This window comes from Thrips palmi, unplaced genomic scaffold (assembly GCF_012932325.1).
Source record: "Thrips palmi isolate BJ-2018 unplaced genomic scaffold, TpBJ-2018v1 HiC_scaffold_15, whole genome shotgun sequence".
NCBI lineage: Eukaryota > Metazoa > Arthropoda > Insecta > Thysanoptera > Thripidae > Thrips > Thrips palmi.
This window is the reverse complement of record NW_023144624.1, coordinates 1,284,593-1,298,607: the sequence shown is the minus strand read 5'-3', so window position 1 is coordinate 1,298,607 and position 14,015 is coordinate 1,284,593. Positions and strand designations below refer to the sequence as shown.

The 14,015-nt window shown below is 55.0% G+C and overlaps 2 protein-coding genes across 2 annotated transcripts in view; both read left to right on the top strand.

Annotated features, from left to right (window-relative positions):
- The window catches only part of LOC117641436, a 28,475-nt gene extending 18,137 nt beyond the window's left edge, over window positions 1-10,338 (top strand). The window contains 12 exon segments of the mRNA XM_034378758.1: window positions 2,765-2,908; window positions 3,102-3,323; window positions 3,398-3,534; window positions 3,633-3,777; window positions 4,748-4,975; window positions 5,951-6,028; window positions 6,296-6,520; window positions 7,236-7,523; window positions 7,617-8,021; window positions 8,152-8,218; window positions 8,221-8,402; window positions 8,507-10,338. Coding sequence (XP_034234649.1) covers window positions 2,765-2,908; window positions 3,102-3,323; window positions 3,398-3,534; window positions 3,633-3,777; window positions 4,748-4,975; window positions 5,951-6,028; window positions 6,296-6,520; window positions 7,236-7,523; window positions 7,617-8,021; window positions 8,152-8,218; window positions 8,221-8,402; window positions 8,507-9,202 — 2,817 coding nt within the window. The 3' untranslated portion in view covers window positions 9,203-10,338.
- A 465-nt stretch (window positions 10,339-10,803) lies between these two features.
- Window positions 10,804-13,990, top strand: LOC117640878. Its single transcript, XM_034377835.1, has 7 exons — window positions 10,804-11,021; window positions 11,202-11,488; window positions 11,571-11,742; window positions 11,829-12,045; window positions 12,129-12,226; window positions 12,304-12,688; window positions 12,778-13,990. Exons 2-7 carry the CDS (start codon window positions 11,244-11,246, stop codon window positions 13,266-13,268), a joined length of 1,608 nt encoding a protein of 535 aa, XP_034233726.1. The 5' UTR covers window positions 10,804-11,021; window positions 11,202-11,243; the 3' UTR covers window positions 13,269-13,990.
- The last annotated feature ends 25 nt before the right edge of the window (window positions 13,991-14,015 follow it).

Here is a 14,015-nt window from a genome sequence, read left to right as displayed (position 1 = left end):
TCGGAGTCCGCTCGAGTCTGTCGGAGCGGAGTGTCGGCGTGTCGGCCCCGAACTTCATCCCCGCCCCCTGAAGCCCGATGCGCGCGCAGCCGCACCGCAGGGCCAGAAGCGCCCTCTGTGTCAGGTGTTTAAAACTGGTTTGCTAAGTAGAGCAGCAGACGGATTCGTTTCTTCTCGTGATGCTCCCGCACTCACTCACTCACACACACACCACACACACACACACACACACACACACACACACACACACACACACACACACACACACGCCTGTGTTGGTGTGAGCGTGCTCGGGCACCAGTGAGCAGGTCGCACACGCAACACAAACTGGACGTTAATCGTCTGTTTACGCGCGCGTCGGTCCGAGTGCCATTGTTTTTCTCCTTTTCCGCAGCCCACTTTCGGCCAGAGGGTTGCTTGTTCTTTTTGCCACCCGCGGCGAGGCGCCTCTGTTGGCGGAATACTGATCGTTTCCTGAAGGCGCCGCTCTCGGCTTTGACCGGACTGCCTCCATCGGCACGCGTCGCCGTCTTGGGGGTGGTGCTAAGGGTCATCGAATTGCAGTATGGTGGCAGTCCTCATGGCCACAGGGCTACGCCAAAGGGCCACGTCAAATGGCCCCGGCAAAGGGCCACAGGGCTACGCCAAAGGGCCACGTCAAATGGCCGCGGCAAAGGGCCACAGGGCTACGCTAAAGGGCCACGTCAAATGGCCCCGGCAAAGGGCCACAGGGCTACGCTAAAGGGCCACGTCAAATGGCCCCGGCAAAGGGCCACAGGGCTACGCTAAAGGGCTACGCAATGCGAGATCTCGTAAAATAAAAGCAGCCATACAGCTACAAGTGCCTGGCGGCCTCGGTGGCGGGGTCCGGGGGCCCGGGGGCCGGGCCGGGCGGGGCGTAGCGGAGGTATCCGATGCCTCCTAGCAATCAGCAGCGGCGGCCGGCCGGCCTGGGAACCGGCCAACCGGCCCTCTTATCCTGCGAAACGGAGACAAAAAGTCGCCATTTAATTGCTTAATCAAGTTTTCGATAGTGCTTCGCGTTGCTTCGCGGTGCTTCGCGGTGCTTCTCCCCTCCGCGCGACATTCCCGGGTCCGCGTCGGACCGCGTGGCCTGGACGCGCCATCCCTCGGCCGCCGCGTGAATTTCCAGCCGTTTTTAAGCGAGGAAAAACCGCAGCGTAGGCAATAATGGCCGGCCTGCGACATGATGATTGTGCGCCAGCAGGGCCAGCAGGGCCAGCAGCCCGGACGAGCCTGGATGTCGCTGCCGTCGTCGTTTTTTAACTTTCTTTTGGTGTGTGTTGGGGAGTCTTTACCGCTCGCTACTGCTGTCATGCCACTGCCATGCCACTGCCATGGCAGTGCCGCGAGGCCTGATGGCGAAGCTCTTTAAAACGTCCCAGCGGTGCCGCTCAGTGTTACGCGCAAAAACAAGGTCAGATTGGCGGGGTGTTCCCCGGGTCCCGGGTCCGGTCCCCGAGGAGCGCTCCGAAACCGCGGCGCGCGGCGGCGATCCGCGTCATGGGCAGTTACACACAGTAGCGCCCCTCCTTTGTTTTCTTTCTTTCTCTCTCTTTCCGCGGCTTTCCCCCTTCTGCCACACAATCGCGCGCGGGAGGTGAGAAGGTCATGATCAAGAGACAAAGCGCGCGTCAAACAAAGAAACAAACACACCGACCAAGTGGGGAGGGGGTGGAGTGCGGGACGTATTTGTTGTGCAAAATGCCGTTAGCCGGCCGGGCGCCATTGAATCCGAATCTGAATCTAGAATGCCGTCGTGGCCTAACTGTCTAGCTGTTGGCCGCATGCAAAGGCGAACGGCAAAAGGCAGCCTTAGGGGTAATTAAGCAAAGTTGCTCCGCTGCCCCACCGACCGGCCGACTGCTCGCTGCACCGGCACTAGCGCGGCGGGGCGGGGCGGGGCGGTGTGCCGAGCCGAACCGGAGCCGAGCTTTGTCGTGTAATTAGTTTAGCCGAGCTTTGTCGCCGGCGAGTCATTAAAACACAAAGCGTGATTTGCGTGGGCTATATTTATGTGGCCTCGGCCGCCGGCTGCCTGGGCCCTGGCCGGGCCGCCTGGCCGCGCCGTCGTGCAGTGTAGTGGGACAACGAGGCTTCGGCTGGCGTCCGCGCGCGTCCGCGGCGCAGCGGCAGCTCGCCGGAAAGAAGCGCATTGCATCACTTGGCGGAGTGCGGCGCGGCCCTGTTGGAGGCTAGTGTTGTCGGGGCGCGCACGGCGGCGCAACGGCGGGCCGGGCGGCCGAAGCTCTCGACGTGCTTGGAGCTCCATCTCGAATCGGGTTCGAATCAGTGGCGACGCCTTTGGAACGAGGATTCCACCGTCATGAGCTTGGTGCGGGCCGCGCTGGAGGACGCTCAAGCTGAAAACGTGCCCTGGGCGACATCCCTGCGACTGTCGGTGTTTCGGTGTTTCGGTGCGGCGCGTCCCCGAGTCACGCTGCTCGCGCTGCAGTCCTTGCAGCACGCCACGGGGCCCACGCGGCTGCCCTGCCGCGGTGGGGCGCGCCACGCCAGGCCCGTCGACGCCGCGGGGCCGCGGATGACACCGCCCTGGCGTCCCTAGCGTCCCGAGAGCAACCTGGACGACCCCATTTCGCAATCGGGGCGGCCGTAGTTCCCCAGCGACTGAAAGGGGACCACGGCGCGCCGCGACTGCTGCAGCATGCTGCGAGGAGCGAATCGGTGCGATTTTGGAGACGAGACGACCGAGGTGACAACGGTGCTGTCCTGTCTGCTGCAGATGTCCCGGGCCGTGCTGCTGGCCCTCGTGGCCGTCGCCGCGCTGGGCGGCGCCAGCGGCCAGTCCAACTACGCGAGCCAGGGCAACAGCGTGGAGTACGAGCCCAACTCCGGCCTCCCCGACCAGGCCACGCTCAACGGCAGGGTAAGTCCTCTCCTCGGGTTGCTTTCCTGTTTTATCGAAAGTCTAAATTTGGCGGCTTGCCGCTCTGCCGGCGCGCTCTCACGACGCGGCCCTTCCGCCGCTTGCCCTTTGCGACGCTTTGCGAGCCGGAAGACGGAGAAGACGCCCTGCAGCCCCGCACTCAACCCTCCCCTCCCTGCTCTCCTCCGCGCAGGTCACGAAGCTGGACGATCTCTCGCCGGTCATCTTCCTGAACCGCACCAAGGCGGTGCTCAACTGCGAGGCGGGCTCCATGAAGGCCGAGCTCAAGTTCAACGAGCCCTTCTTCGGCATCGTGTACGCCGACTTCGACCGCAACTCGGCCTGCCAGGTGGCCGGCAAGGGCGCGCTCAGCTACCGCATCGAGCTGCCCCTCAAGGGCTGCGGCACGCGCCAGGTGAGTACCGAGGGCTCAGAGCCATGACCCGGGTTCGAATCCCGGCACGGCCTCACTTTGTTTTCGGCTTGCAGGACCCGCAGCGCGTGTTCACCAACAACATCGTGGTGCGCTTCCACCCGGGCCTGGAGATGGACGGCGACGAGGTCATCACCATCGTGTGCCGCTACCCGCCGCCCATCGCCCAGCCGCCGGCGTTCTTCGCGCCCATGTAAGCACGCCGCCGACGGCCGCCCCACCCCGCCCCGCCCCGCCTCCAGTGACGCGTTCCGTTCTCATGCCTCCCTCCCTTTGCCGCTTTGCCCGCAGCATCGAGACGCCGCCCGTGATCCCGGTGGAGCCGCCGCTGCAGGGCTTCCAGATCCTGCTCATCATCTGCGCCATCCTGTTCCTGTCGCTGCTGCTGCTCGGCCTGGGCTGCTCGTACTACTGCCTGCGGAACAGGAACATCCAGGTGCGCACCGCCTCGGTTCTCCAGTGTCGTGCCCTGCTGTCCCCCCAGTGTCCCCCCAGTGTCCTTCTCCCCCACAGCCCCAGCGACGTCGCCAGGCCGCTGCCACACTCAGAGCCCTCATTATGTATACCCCTTGTACCGAAAGAAAAGAAAGGTCGGACCGCTGCTTTCATGATGCACGTGCATGATCATCATCACCTCGCGTTCCCATGACAACCTAAAGAGAGGCTACTTGAACCGCCGGTCCAAGTGGTCTGATCAGGCATGCTAACTGCGCGTCGCAAATCTAACGGATTTATCGGAATCGGAAAAAGAAAAGAATCTTTCCCAAATTTGTTTCGCAAATTTTCGTTGCGGGGTTTTAATGGGCGCACAGTTGGTGCCGTCACATGACCCAGCGACCCTCATCCAGCATGGCGTGCCTCGCGTGCCGTGCCCACGGCATAGCGTCGCTTCCGCATCGAGACGCTAACAGCAACAAGCTCATGAGAAAATTAAATTTCAGCACGCGATCCTACTTGTTTGTGCCTGTGCTCGTCCACCACCTACTTCCTCTGATATGAAAACCATAGGGCGGCGAGCTGGGCTCGTGCGTGCCGGTCAAGGTGCCGGTCAAGGTGCCGGTCGAGTTTCGGACCAATCACAACGACGCCACGCACGGACCCAAATCGCCGCTCTAGCATGACCCACCTAATTTACAAACCTCTCTTGGGAAAGGAGCCGTCTTCCCTCCACACTCGTCACGCGGCTTGAAACAAAGTAAATTTTTTACAAAACAAAACAGATTTGGAAATACAGCCTTCTTTTTAGAGCTAGAAAATACCAAGCGTAATTTTGAGTGCGAGTGGAACCCCGGAAGACGGCCTCCCTTTCTTGTACAGAAAAGTGTACAGTGGCGGCAACATAACGTCTCCTCGCCCCGTACCGGCCCTGGCCCCCTGCCTCATCGTGAGCTGCCTGCTGTTTGTAGGTGGTGCGGCGCGCGCCCTTCGTGGCCGACACCGAATCGGAGAGCTCCAAGTTGTCGAACCCTTCGCTGGGGCCGGTGTCCCTGTTCGAGGGCCTCAAGATACCACGCGCGCACACCGCCGTGTCTCTGTCCAGCTCGGAGCAGCACCTGGTGTCCGAGCCCTCGGACACGCTGCCGTCGGACTACCCGAGCGAGTCCCCCAGCTCGGCGCACTCGGAAGTGGAGGAGGTAAAGACAGCCGTGGAGGTGTTGAGGCGCTGCCTGGGCCTCGCCCTGGGCAGTGCACAGTGCACCCGGCGCACCACCACGACGGCCTCTCGCCCTCGCCCAGTCAGGGAGGCGCGGACGCCGCCGACGGCTTCCCGTTGTCGACGGACACGTCGCGGCGTTTGCCGCCCTCTGACGGGCCTTGGTGGCCTTGGGGAACAGCCGCGACAGAGGAGCCTGTGCTCCGGAGCGTCCTGCACGCCGTGGAACTAACAAACGCTTCATTTTTTAAAATCTGTTATCATCTTTCGTCTGCAAACGGGATCGGAACGTGCTCCAAAACCGGAACGATTTCCGATGCCGTTTCAGATCGGCCTTCGCCAGAAAGTCTCATTATTCCTCACTGTATGAAGCCGGGCGTTCGAAGCGCCATACCATTCATCGTGCCCCATGAACAACCTGCCTTGGTCTTGGTCGCCTTCTCGAGTGCAAGCGGAACGGAATGACTCTTGCCGAATTCCGAACCTACGCGCTGCTCGCGCTGCTCGCGCTGCTGCGTCACCGCGAGCCGTGGCATGGGTTGCCCGCCCTCCCGGCGCCGAGCCGTCCCAGGGCCAGAGCGAGCGGCGGCTCGTCCCTGTTCGCGGCCACGGACGTGGGCATGCTCTGTCTTTCCCGTGGATTTCGCAGGCGCTAGAGGCGTGACTTGCAAGTCAGCAGTCCGGATGGCCGGCAATCCGCTCGTTGTTGCATTCTTGTGTGGCTCCAAACTGGGACGTGGCGCCGGCGACCCACCGTTTGCAAAACTCGACCCGCTGTACAGTAATGCAGTAATGCCAGCCATCGGTTTGTCCTTGAGCATTTTGCATTTCCGCATGTCGATCGGTCGATTTAACGAAGGCTAACCCCATGCTCTCACCCCGTGTCCCTCCGGCCTCCCCCCCACCCCCCCGGGCCTCTGGGTCCAGTTGGTTCAGTGCAGTGTGTTGCCGATAGGTGGATACGCGGAGCCTGCGCAGGCCGTCCACCGTTAGCTCCGGCTCCTACGAACCGCACCACAAGATGGAGGTCCAGGTAAGTCTTGTACAGAACGCACGGCCATCTCGCTTCCCACGCCGCGACAGAAAAATAAAAGGTTTTTCTCTCAGATTAATAATAACAAAGAAAATCAGCATAAAGCATTCGTAATACCACCCAAGTTCATTACTCTTCATTTATTCGGTCACAATCACAATGATAATAAATAATAATAATTGCAAGAAAGCCTGTTTATATCGCCGAAAACGCGTTAACCCCTCGTCGCGGTGCTCGTCATCATCGCTAACCCTCCTAACCCCGCAGATGCGCGTCAAGCGCTCACCGCCGCCACCCTCGCCGCCCGGCTCGGACCTGGAGTCGCACCTCACCCTGCAGCAGGACAAGCTGACCACCATCCTGGAGCAGCGCGAGGACACGCCGTCCATCCACAAGACCACCTTCTCCTACGTGCCCGAGCTGCACCCGGTGCCCGGCGCGTCGGCGGCCGCGGCGGCCCCGGTGTACTCCCGCATCACGCGGCGCCAGCAGGTAAACTGGGTCAACTACAGCGACACGCAGCGGCACGCAGCGGCACGCAGCGGCCGGAGAGGGGAGGCGACAAATCGAAACGCAGGACGCTGTTTCCAAACCGTGAAAGTCAGGCATGGGGAGCACGACGACGACGACGTTTATTTCTTTAACAGACCTGGTCTCGTTCGCGAACCTCGTCAACAACAACAACAGTTCACCCGTTTAACCCGTGCAAGATGTGCATCCGACATGAGTCATGATTGAGTTAATCCTAACCCCATCACCCCATCCGCCCGTCCACCCTGACCCTGGTCATCACCACCGCACTGCTCGCCGCACGCGACTCACCCTCACCCCCGCCAACTCGATAACCCAACCAAACCAACCACGGCCTCCAAGGCCTCCAAGGGCGCACCGCGCTCAGGGTCCAAGTGCGCTCGGTGCTGCCTGCCGCCTCCAGGGTGGGCCGTGCCGGGCCGCGCGCACTTCGCGAGACCGAGTGCGGTCCGCCGCTTGGTGGCTCGGTCCTCACTGGTCCTCACCCAATCCGGCATTCCTCGGCCCCGCCAAGGTGGTAAGTATCCCGGTGACGTCCTTCTACGCGTCGCCGCCGCCGCCGGCACCACCGGCCCGTCCCTCCAACCGACCACCGATGCACCCGCCGAACGACTGGAGCTCCCGGACGACGCCGAGCAGGGGAACGCCGCGGCCACTAAGCCCGCTCTCCTTGCAGGTTGTCCGCGCCGCGCCGCCGCCACCGCGCCCCAGCATCTCCACGTTGACGACGGAGACGGCGGACCTGCGCACCATCGTCGACACCCAGGAGATCGAGACCGCCCAGCGCGTGGCCGTCGCGCCCCGGCTGCCGCCGCCCATCGTCGAGGAGATCGTGGAGCAGATCGAGGCCCCCGTCGTGGCGGAGCGGCGACCCGAGATCACCAGCCACGTCGTGGACGACGTCTTCCTGCGCACCATCACGGAGAAGAGGACCATCGAGGACATCGAGCGACACCGCCGACAGGTGAGAGCTCGAAAAGGATTCATGCAGCAGTCTTGACGAAGTTGGTTTTCCGTGTGTGAAACGAGTCGCGCTCTGCTCGCGCTCTGCTTGCAGGTGAAGGAGTTCCACGCCAAGCCGCCGCCGCCGAACCCCAAGTGGGACGTGGTGATCCGCAACTACCCCGCGCCCGGACAGGAGCTGCTCCAGGAGCCGGCCACCGACTGGGAGAGCTACTCGGAGACGTCCTCCGCGTCCGGCTACCCGACCACGCCCGTGCTGGAGAGGCCCCTGGAGAAGCACATCACGGAGAGGCGCATCAACCAGCAGCACCTCACGGAGCACCTGCAGCAGCGCTCGGAGCTGCACCGCTCCAGCGTGGACGTGGAGAGGACGTACCGCTCCTCCATGACCATCCCGCCGCCGGAGCCGCCACCGCCCAACTGGGACGTGCTGATCCGCGTGCTCGACCAGCCCGAGCCGCCAGAACCGCGCGACGGCGACGACCTCAGCGTCAGCGAGGTCAGCATGGTAAGTCCATCCCGTGATCCACGCGGCGTCCACGCGGAGGCCGGCTGGCTGACGCTCACCGTGAGGTGGCGCACGCGGCACGCGCACGGCTCCGTGTGCTCACATTCTCTCTATGCCGCAGGTTGGCGAGGAGCCCATCAGCTCCCCGATGACGACGACAACGACGACGGCGCTGACCCAGGAGGACCGCGAAAGTGGCGCCAGATCCTGACGACCGAGTCCTCGCTCCGGACGCTGCTCACGGAGGCTACCATCAAGGAGGACTACGAGCGCATCCGCCGCGACGAGCGGTACGAGCGCCTGTTCGAGCCCGCCAAGTGGGACGTCATCATCCGCGTGCTCGCGCCGCCGGAGCGGCTTTACGACCCGAAGGTGAGTCCTGTGGCCCTGCGTCCTGGGCGCGTGGGAGGCAGGCTAGCAGGCATTTGCGGCTGCGACACCGCGACGCGTCACTGACTTTGTGCCTTCTTCTGCAGGGCGGCCCCGCCAACGGACAGCGCTACCGCCGCAAGGCCGACTGGGACACGCGCAGCAGGCGGTCCTCGCTGCCCACGCTGTACGAGTACGACTCGGACGCCACCAGCTCGCTGACGATGACCACGGAGCACGACGGCCACGAGGGCGGCGCCATGAGCGGCCTGGACCTGGCGCGGTCGCGGCGCACCAGCCGCTCCAGCATGCCGTCCATGTCGGACATGGACGTGCGCTCCATGACGGAGGTCATGGTGGACTACACGCGGCCGGAGCGCGCCGACACGCTGAGCGACGCGAGCGGCCCGTCGTCGCTGTACTACCGCGGTGGGCCCGCCTCGGCGTCGCGGCGCTTCTACGACGAAGAGGACGCCATGGAGGACGACTACGGCACGCTGGGGCTGGCGCGCTCGCTCAGCCAGCCGTCCCTGGCGCGCTCCGCCTCCGAGTTCACCGAGCACTGGGCCGTGGTGCGTGGCCAGTCACCGTCGCCGACGTCCCCGCGGTCGTCGGCGCGGTCCACGCGGTCTAGCCGAGGCCGCGGACCCGCGCCCCTGCCGCCCGGACACACCGCCTCGACCTCGACCACCACGACCGCCGTGGTGCACCAGGCCGCCGAGCAGGGCGCGGCCAGGTCGCAGTCGCAGTACCAGACTAGGTCGTCGTACGTGGCGCAACGCGGCTGGTTCAGCGAGCAGTGAGGCAGTGAGTCGCTGGCAGTGACCGCCAGGCTCGCCTCGCCGCCAGGGAAGCCCCCGCCCCCGCCTCCCTGCCACGGCCATAGAGTTCACGCGACAGGCTGGTGCTTCGGAGGGCTGCTGCTACCCGAGGCCCTGAGTCTACGAACCAAATTTGGCCTTTTCGCATTGTACTTTTGTATTTTTCTTAATGTCGAGTTTTCTTGCATCTCTCGTTGTTCGTTTGTTTTGGGCCTCAGGTAGCGGCTTTCTTTACAACGCGGCATTTGACTGATATATGTATATGTGACCCCGCGTTCGTGTCAATTCCTTCTTTCCTCGCCTCGATTTGCAATAATTGGAAAAGGAATGTCACAAGACTTAATTCTTTACTAAGACCAAGTTTTATTGAATGAAATGTCTCACAATTTACTAATCCATGTGCCAAATTTAACATTTATTAATTGATAAGTTAAAGCGTTCAACCCATTGATAATTTGACTTTTGCTACTCGTTAAAACAATTGAGTGAGGATCTTTTTTATCAGACAATCTCAACATTCTTCCGCGCTTATCCTTTTGTTTCCCTGTTCTCAAGAGGAGAACCATTTGAACAATGAGAGTTTAATCTATTTATATAAGCTGCACAGGGTAATATTTTTGAAGACTCTTTGCAGTTACTGTAACAAATGCTGTGATAACGACAAATGATTTGGAATGGATATGTCAAGCGAAAGTGCTATGCTGCAAGGGGGAAACTTCTTTTTTAAGATCACGGTCCCTCCCCAGCAGCTCCAAGAATTCTGATTCTCTACGCCAGAGACTTGTTCCGTTTAAAAAAAGGAGAAAAAGAAACATGCAAGAACACATCCATTCCTTATGTTATTGACTAGTTTATGCGTTTACTCTAAAATTGTGAATGTAGCTCTATAGCGAGAGGTTTACCCTTCTCAACCTTTGCTTCCACATAATGTGGTAGGAGCCACATTATTCTGGAGTTCACCTAAATTTTCATTTATCCACTCAAACTTTGTAAATAGAAATTAAGTTAATGTAGTGAGATTCGTGAAGACTAATTTTAGAGGTAAAAAGAGTGGAACTGGAGATTTAGGTGTTTCTATTGTGCAAAGAAAATGTTCTCGATTAAATTTATGGATGAAATCTCTCGTCTTTTTACACATGAAATCCTGTTCCTCTCGTAAAAACACCACAAGCCGATGGGTTGATACAGCGTGATGGTTTGAATATCGGCCTCTGAACCGCCTTACACCCACAACATCCATGCTTCCGACAAGAACAAAGAAGAACCGTTAAGAACCAAAAAGACAAAAAGCAATTTTATTGAAATTTTACTGATATATTTTACATTATTCTACTTCAATATGGTAAATTGAGTTATTAGATAACCCGTGTGCTTCTCCGTTTCCTCTTGGTTCGGTCGCCATAGGTTGGTACGACGCAGCGCGAAGGCAAGGTGCGCTTTCAATAAATCTTGAATCGAAAAGCAATGAAGAATCCATATAAAATTTGATGAGGCGGAAATTCATGCATTTCGTCGTTTCTACGTCGCTTTTTTTCAAAAAAATATAATGAATGTTTCATTGTTTCATTCTCTGCCTGGCAGCCGCCATTTTCCTTTCGTGCGCTTTGCGCTTTTGACCGACCGCTTGGCGCGCTCCTGCTATACGAAGTTCGAAGTTAATACCTTATATACACGGCGGATGAGCTGCTATGTTGGGATAGCAAATATATCTCGGAACTATGAATCTTCTTGATTACGAAGATCCTTTGACACTGTGTGTTCACTCGTTTCAATGCTGAAAAAGGGTATATTGTATTACCAGGTACAGTATCCTAACCTCAACCGATTCACTAATCATAATATTATTACTTTCAATGTTTACTTGTGATTCAAACAGTAAAATTCAGATATTTACTTTTCTTTAATAATTCTTTGAACTTTTCTGCTGTACATGATTTACTCTGCTGCGCTTTCCATCAAACAGCTTCATTTCCATTTTCAGATTTACCAGTTTTATAGCTGACCTGACAAGTTACGATTGATCATGCAATTACAAGTTGGTGCCCGGTATCCCAGCTTCAAAGCTCTAGAAGCAGCCATAGAAAGGTTTTCTCTGGATACCAACTCAGTGTACACTGTCTACAATAGCAGATTGGTCGAAAAAGAGAATCTGAAAAGACCTGCTGATAAACAGTTGCCGCTTTGCTTGAAGTACAAACATATTAAATTTGCATGTAAACACTATGGCATGAGAAAGAGTAAAAGTCGGGGCCTTCGTCCTAATCAGAGGTATCACTGAATATTAATTTCATTTTATTAAGTGTTTCTTAATTTTTGCATGAAATTTGTATTTTAATGTTTTTAATTACAGTACTTTCAAAATTGGGTGCCCTTCGTACATCTATGTGGCAGCTCATTCTGAGGAGCTTGTGGTTGAAAAGATGGAGATTGAACACACACACTCGTGCGATCCAGAATTGGTAGCCATGTATCCAGAAAGACGAAGTTTGTCTCATCTTGGGAATGATGATGGAGAAGAAGAGGTATTTTTGTAGGATCAGCTTTAAGTTAAAGGGTTATGAATAAAGCAGTACACTTTTCTCATTTATTTATATGTTGCATTTTGAAGGAAACATCTGAAAACGCAACTCTGAAAATGGTTCGTGAAGATGTACTTGATTTACTCCTCCTCGGAATAGATCGTAGACGTATTCGAAACTATGTGAGAATATGTACTGGTCGCGTAATGCTTACTGGTGATTTGGCCAATTTGGCCAAGTACATAAGGCAAAATCCTCGACATCTCTCTACTGCTAGAGCTGAACAGTTGCTCGAACATGTGAAGGGTAAGTTACTGATGATTTGTGGATTTGAGGAGTTTGGCTTGAGTATACACTGTACTTGATCTAATGGAGCTGTTTTAATTTAGTGGTTGAAAGTAAAGAAAATGTCCCTACATCGAGGCCACTGACTACCCGAGAAAAGTTCAATTCAATGAAACGTCGTGTTGCACTGCCATCTGAGCTTGTAAGTTTACTAATGCCGGTGTTGTTCTGGCTCCCTTATGGCTCAATTACATATATTAACTTAACTTCCTTTCATAGGGAGGGGATGACATGAGAGACGAGGACGGGGAGCACTGCTACTCAGCGGGACCTTCATCAAAACAAAAACGAATGAGAGTGGAAAGCAACAAAAGACAGAGTGACAATCCGCTTCACCTTGAGCACACTGAGCATCAAGAGGAGTATCCTGAACAGCACCAGTCTCAGGAAGAACAACATACCACTGCAACTTGGGATCCCAATAGCAGTCTAGCTGATGTAGTCAAGTCTATTTTGGGTCCAAATCAAGAGGGGCCTGTCATAGTCCATGTTAATAATTATGAAGGTGTTGCAGTTGTAGAAGTAGAAGAAGGTCAGAAGTATGTCACTGGGGACGAGGTAGATCCTGACTCCTTGTTACTTCAGAAACAACAAAATGATCCTGGTGTGTTAATTTAATCAGTTTTTTTGTTTGCTAATCTGGGGTATATTTCAATAGAAACCAATTATTGTTTTCTTTATTCACTTTTGCAGAACCTGGGGTGAGAGCACAGAACCAAGTGAAAAGAACAGCAAGAAAATCATTATCTCCTCGCAAACCTGTCATCGTTTCAAATAAAGCCATTGCCAGCAATGAAAATATTCCTACCAGCAAAGTGGTAATAAATACAATGGATGCACCATCCAAGAACCCAGCAGTTCAAATAGTGCCAGAACGCAAAACTGAAATTATCATCAACAACCCTGACAATGATTATGCAGATGAAGAGGATAACAATTTCAACTCTCCAAATATGGGTGAAGAAAACGATAGTGTTTGTGATCAAGATCAAGAGGAAGCCTCAGTTTTGAGAGAAGAGCGGACAATGTACAGAGTTAAAACACAAAAACTTAAATTGCAGATTCGTCATTTGAAAAATGACTTAGATAAGCATGAGTTTGAAAAGGAAAAGTTGCAGCTAGAAATCAGACTATTAGAACTAAATGTTGCTGCTAAAGAAAGACAGAAGAAAATGAACTTGTAACACTTCTCTGAATTGTTAGGAAAGAAAAATTTAGAATTTATTTGCTGTTTGTGTAGATTTCCTAAGAAAACTTCTCTTAAAATTTTGAATTGTGTTATTCTTTTCTTTTAAGATGTAATTTCTTATGAATGAGTTTGGTCTAGTGAGGCATGTTTGCGATCTTGAACTGCAGTCCTTATCCATTAATGTATAGTTCATTATTTTTACCAATGTTGACTAAGGAATTTCTTTGTTCAAACAATGTACAGTAAAACCCATGGGTAGGACCGCAAAATCCTTGAGTCATGATCAGAAAATTTGACACTGTAGAGATTGTAGCAGGAAAAGAAAATCCACTCATCAGAACTGGAATTCCCTTTTGTGGGGGTTCTACTGTATGCTAGATTCTGCAATGCTTGTTTGTAACTCGCAATGGTCTGGAACATTTAGACTCCTTTAAGTATACCAAAAATGATGATAGTCATGGATAGTCACTGTTGTCTTACTCTTGCTCCTTGTTCTTAGTTTCTGTTCTTGCTCATGCTGGGAGGTAAAAAAGCATCTGTCAAGTACAAGTCAATTAGAATATTAATCTACCGAGGCTTAAATGTGTGCCTGATTTGATTTACATGTTGTCAAAGCATTATTTTGTACAAAATGTTGTATATTTTAAATTCTGTTTAATAAGTTGTTGAGAGTGTAATGACTGGTAAAAATTATATTCAGTATGTTGTGTTTTAAAATGACTTCATTCACACCATCGCATCA

Bases quoted from the DNA above. Each gene is read 5' to 3' on its own strand.
- LOC117640878 (XM_034377835.1), top strand. From the start codon at position 11,244: ATGCAATTACAAGTTGGTGCCCGGTATCCCAGCTTCAAAGCTCTAGAA. The intron at 12,046-12,128 runs GTAAGTTACTGA...GTTTTAATTTAG, and splicing joins GTTGCTCGAACATGTGAAGG to TGGTTGAAAGTAAAGAAAAT. The intron at 12,227-12,303 runs GTAAGTTTACTA...TTCCTTTCATAG, and splicing joins TTGCACTGCCATCTGAGCTT to GGAGGGGATGACATGAGAGA.